Source organism: Benincasa hispida, chromosome 6 (assembly GCF_027475165.1).
Source record: "Benincasa hispida cultivar pf3 chromosome 6, pf3_genome.v1.1, whole genome shotgun sequence".
NCBI lineage: Eukaryota > Viridiplantae > Streptophyta > Magnoliopsida > Cucurbitales > Cucurbitaceae > Benincasa > Benincasa hispida.
Window position 1 is genome coordinate 27386802 of NC_143483.1, and position 5888 is coordinate 27392689.

Here is a 5888-nt window from a genome sequence, read left to right on the forward strand (position 1 = left end):
GGCATGATTAACATCAAAATTTGATATATTTGAGTTTTTCAGTGCACCGAGATTCTATATATATATCCCAAATCTTACCCAATTTTTGCAAAATTTGATTTTTCACAAAATTTAAAAATGTTAAATCAATTTGGAAAATTTATTTTGATAATTGAGAAACCAATTTGGAATTGTGAAAATTCATATAATTATGAAAACATAAATCATGCTAAATATTTTAAAAATCAGGTAATAATTTGATATAATATTTAGTAAAGATAACCAAATTTGGAGAAAAATCGTAAAGATAAAATTTGTCATAAGATTTGAGAAGACTATGTAAACATTTAGCAAATCTCGGTGTGCATAAAAAAAATCGTTAGAAAAAATTGATTATTTTACTAAATTTTGGTGGGTCAATCTCACCAAACCTATTCTTATGAATGTTAAAAAACGTGGATAATTTTTCATTAAAAAAAAGTAGACATATTTCAAAATGGTACTTCGGTACTTCATTTTTAAGCATATGTCACAATCATATTTTATGAAGCCCATTTCTGTCAATAGTTGACAGTCCACACCCTACTCCAGCTGGGGCTCTCCTTTCCCATTCTCATCAATCCATCGGTTCTGTTTCCTTTTCCCGCCATTTCAAGCCTTTGCTCTCTCTTTCACACACACTTCTTCTTTCTCTTTGTCCAAAGGCCGAAGAAGATGTTGTGGGTCGACAAGTATCGCCCTAAAACCCTAGACCAGATCACAGTTCACCAAGACGTAGCACAGAATCTTAAGAAATTGGTAACCGAATTTCGCTATTTCTTTTTCCCGCCATTCATGAATTCACACTTCAATTCGGCGATTTTGATGTGGGTTTTCCGTAAATATTCTCCTAGGTTACCGAACAGGACTGCCCTCATTTGCTTTTCTATGGCCCCTCCGGTTCCGGAAAGAAAACCCTAGTCATGGCCCTCATCCGGCAGATGTTCGGAGCCAGTGCGGAGAAAGTATAGGCTCTTACTTTTTGTTTTTGTGCTTTTATTCTGGGGAATTGTGTGATTAGTTTGTTTTCTCTGACTGTTTCTTGTATTTGATCATCTCTTGCCTTTTGGCTGCAGGTGAAGGTGGAGAACAAAACGTGGAAAGTTGATGTAAGTTTCGGTTGTTTAAGTCCATTTGGTAACCATTTGATTTTTGAAAATTAAGCATGTTTTTGCTCGATTTCTTACAATGATAAAAAGAAAAAAAAGAATAATGATAAGTTTTAAAAAAATGGCTTGGGTTTTGAAAGTTTTGGTCGAGAGTAGATAGTTGAGCAAAAAATTTATAGGTGAAAGGGGTGTGTGTGTGTATAGGCGTTCTTTTACAAAATGAAAACGAAAAACCAAATGGTAGTGATGTCTCTTTCCAGATGCCTTGGAAAGCAATTGAATTCAGATTGTGGGGATAGAGATTTTTAGTTATCAGTTTTTCTGATTACTACTTCTAAATATTGTAGGAATAGCATAAATTTTAATTAGTTGAAGCTGTTTTTTGGCTGTTTATCTCTATATTCTCATCATCTCTTTCTCTCTCTATTTCTACGCCCTTCCTTTTTTGTTTTTCTTCTCAGGCTGGAACTAGAACTATCGATATAGAGTTGACCATCTTATCAAGTACAAACCACGTGGAGCTCACTCCTAGCGATGCAGGTTTCCAAGATCGATATATTTGTTACCTCTATTTTTTCAATTTCTAATTTTCGTTGTATGTTGTTTCAAATCTTTAAAATTGGATTCAAATTTAAGGAACATATACAAAATATTGGAGAAAATTCTAATATACCTTCTTATTTTTGTCCATTAAATTTTACTTGTTTGCATCGTCACTGCAAAATAACAAATGGATGAAGTTGATTGAAGTCATGCTTAACATTTGGCACAAATGTAAGTGAATTTTATCTTAAAATTAAATTATCTTTTAGTTTGTTTTGGTTTTTGTTGATTTAGGAATTTTGCAATAAAATTGGTCAATGAGGTTTGGCTCAGAGATAAGGGAAATTGAATTTGACGGTGAAGTAGAACTCAACCTGACCCAACTCGAAAATATAAGGGTTGGGTTGATCTTTCCAACAGGGTTGATTGAGCTGTGTATTCGATAAATCCGAAATTTTGGATTGGTCCAAAAAAACGTCCCAACCCGGTCCAACCCAACCTGTATATACCTCTAATAACGACTACTAGTCCATCTGGTGCTACGTAAAATTTGTGAAAATTATACAAAAGCTATTGTAGGTTCTTGGTTTAGATATGATTTTGGTTCCTTCAACTTAATTGACCTATTGAAAAATAACATTTCTAATTCTTTCTTTTTCATTTTAGATATTATTCGTGTCAACATGTTCAAGTCTTACCGCAGCCACGTTGGAGCATGTTTGGCATAACTTTTAGATCAATAATTTTTTATTTTTTATTTTTTCATTTTTTTAAATGAAGTATTTTCAATTTTGTAGTTTTTTTTTTTTTAAGTTGCATGACAATAAAAATATTATATTTATGGTTAACATATTATTTTGATCTTTATACTTTGAGATTGGTTCAATACTAATCATTGTCTTAGATAGAAGATTTGTCGTGCAATACGTATATCTCGACATTTTATAATCACATTTTTAGAGAAGTTTTTCTTAAGAGAAAGTCTTGTCTTATATTACATTGAAGCTTAAAATAGGATCAATTTTTTAAAGATAATTTTTTTTTTCACTAATTAGTATGTTGTGAATGAATCATTTCAACGAAAATTAAATTGAAAAACAAAGAAAAATTTTCATAGATAGAAAAAATGTCAATTTATTTACAGAAATAACAAAAATAATAATAATAGACAGTGATGAGTAGTAAACTTCTATCAGTTTCTATTACTGATAGTCAGTCTCTATTAAAGTAGATTAACATTTTGCTATTTTATTTAAATAGTTTTCTTTATTTTTCTATTTTTAAAAATACCCCAATATTATCTTTTTCAAACCTAAAGTATAGTATTTAGATTATAACCGATTAAAGTAATACATTTTCAATATTTGCATTGTATATTAATAATAATTTCATGTTTGTAATTTACATTTTTTAGACATAATATTTTGATTGTTTGTCTTTTTCATTAATATTACTATTAATCATTTAAAACAATTTGAATTATAGTAAAGTAGACAAAAACTATGTGTAAAAATGGCTTCCTTTTGTTTTTATGTAAAAGATATAAATTAAAATATAGTTATGAAATAAAAAATTATAGTTTTCTTTTTATTTTCATTTTCCAAAAAAAAGACCAAAAAAAAAAAAAGAAAAAGAACGAACATCGGGCAACATACCAAGTTTCCTTGACATCCCAAATATTGTAGGGTAAAGTAAGTTGTCTTGTGAGATTAATCTGAGATGTAAGTAAGCTGGTTTGGACAATCATAAATAGAAAAAATAGAAAAAAAAGAGGACAAAAATTAGAATAATTATCAAACAGAAATGTGTTTACGTAATATGTTTGTAATTAATTATTTTAATTATATAATAATATGTGTAGCTTCAATGGTGAAATATCACATCAAACTTAATTGTCGAATTATGTAAACGACTTGGCCAGTAAAAATTTTAAATATGATTTGCCTTTGATCAGTGTACTAATCCACATGTAAAAATTTTTATTAAATTTTAATAATATTTTCATGATTTTAAATCGTTACAAATGGTAATGTATAAATATTAAATTGATAAGCATTAAAGTTTAAAGACTTACCTTTTCAAAAAAAAAAGTTTAGAGATTAAAACTTTATAGATTTAAGAGGTATTTGTAAATATAGATTATTATAAATTTAATCTTTTTTCAAAACTTATTTTCATAAATATCGAAACTTTTTGATATTTTCGTATATAAGATTTAATGGATCTTTTGGACTAAAATATCCTCAAGTGTGTGATGGACGGCTGGAGAGAGAATGTAACATTGAAAATTCTTTTTCATATTTATGAAGCATCCTTAATTAGGAGAGAAAAAAAATGTATTTATTTGTTGAGATTTTATTCTTTTGTTAATTGAAGAGAAAAAATATGTTTATTTATTGAGATTTTATTCCTTTGGTTAATTGGAGAGAGATGCATTTAATGAAATTTTATTTTCTATTTACGTTGGTTTCACGTATCATTTATTGGTTTTTAGACGCATTCATGGTTATTTTAAATATATTTTATAATATTTTGTTAGGTATTTGAAAACATTTTAACAAATACATGAAATATACTAAAGTTTATAAATTAGAGATCGACTCAAGCTTAACCAATATATGAAATATACCATAGTATATAAATCTCATATTGGCTCATTGTTTGACATAAATCAACGTATATATTATAAATTTCATTTACATCATATAAATCACAGGTAACTTTTGAGTTTCATTTTTTAAAAAAATAAATGTAATTAATTATAGGTTAGGATAAAAAGGTAACTGGACCATAATTTTTGTATGATAAAAAAGCCATTTGGACAATTTTGAAAATAATAATAAGGTCAGACAAAAATAAAATATAGGATCGCCTTGTGTGTTGTTATTCCTTGCAAATATAACAATCAAACTAAAAAATACTATCAGATATAACACAATGCAAAAAAAATTACAGATATAGCAAAATTTAGTTCTTCTAACTCTCAAAGTATATCAATGATAGAGTCTATCACTAATAAGAAGTCCATCACATATAGACTTTGTTATATTTGCAATTCTTTAAAAATGTTGTTATACATCTAATTATTACCCTAAGAGCAAGGATGAAAATATCTATGGATATATCCTTAAATTGAAAGTTTCGATATTGATATTAAATATCTATGAATATCTTCGACATCTTTTTATAAATGCTTATAAAGCATAAAAAAAAATCATATATTTAGTTAAATATGAATATGACTACTAGTAACAATATCCAAAACTTAATTTTGGAGTAAAAAAGATTAAATTATTATTTTTGTTATAAATTTTGGATTTTTTTTTAAAATAATGTTTTTTAATAAATAATGACAAAAATAAGGTTCAGGGAAATATTTTAAAAAATAGGTGTTTTGGAAAAGTATTGACAGATTTAGAGTAGTGAAATCGTGTACCCGGTACACGATTTCCATGTGGCAGACCACGTGGTAGAATCTCTCCAACAATCTCGCTCTCTCTCACTTTCTCGCTCAAACTCTCGCTCTGTCCCACTTTCTCGCTCAAAATCTCGCTCTCTCCAACAAACTTCACGTGCTAATTCTATTTGTCAAATGTTAGTCTAGTTTGGCTCTTATTCTTATGTTTCTTAGTGACAGCTTGGTTCTCTATGTATATTTTAACGTTGGACATTGTGAGTATGAATCACACAAGAGTCCTGTTTAGTATATCAAGTATAATGCAAAAATAGACAGTTTACTTGCCACATATTCCAAGATCAAGAGACTAAACCATCTAAAGATGACACAAATCTTCATGGAGACACATCTCTTAGCAGCACAGATACTCCTCTCTAAAATAGGGATAAAAGAGGATAATTCCTCACCTTTCTAATCATAAAAATTCATCCTGGATAAACATAAACAGTCAAAATGAAGATAAAAGTTCTCATTCCTTACGAGTAAACTCATCCTTATATTGACTACCAACCTTTCAAATTAGCAACCCTAAAAGGAGATTTATGGTTGAAAGATAACTCCAAAAAATTACGTCTGATGTCTCAGCAGCTTGTTGAATTACGTCTCTACATCTTATTGATGTTTTCAATTAAACAACGAAGTGTCTCAACCATTTTCAATGCCGAAGAAGTTCTACAACAAATCCAATCACTTCATGATGTTTTCAATTTTTATGAACAAATGCAAATGGTTAACTCTCAAGAAACCTGACATTGCACGTA

General features: G+C 28.6%; 1 protein-coding gene across 1 annotated transcript; it reads left to right on the forward strand.

Moving 5' to 3' along the window:
* The first annotated feature begins 294 nt into the window (after nt 1-294).
* LOC150035563 (replication factor C subunit 3-like) lies at nt 295-1714 on the forward strand. The gene is made up of 4 exons (XM_090314353.1): nt 295-777; nt 873-983; nt 1095-1127; nt 1589-1714. Exons 1-4 carry the CDS (start codon nt 694-696, stop codon nt 1712-1714), a joined length of 354 nt encoding a protein of 117 aa, XP_090170479.1. The 5' UTR covers nt 295-693.
* The last annotated feature ends 4174 nt before the right edge of the window (nt 1715-5888 follow it).

Bases quoted from the DNA above. Each gene is read 5' to 3' on its own strand.
- LOC150035563 (XM_090314353.1), top strand. From the start codon at position 694: ATGTTGTGGGTCGACAAGTATCGCCCTAAAACCCTAGACCAGATCACA. The intron at 778-872 runs GTAACCGAATTT...ATATTCTCCTAG, and splicing joins CACAGAATCTTAAGAAATTG to GTTACCGAACAGGACTGCCC. The intron at 984-1,094 runs GTATAGGCTCTT...TTTTGGCTGCAG, and splicing joins TCGGAGCCAGTGCGGAGAAA to GTGAAGGTGGAGAACAAAAC.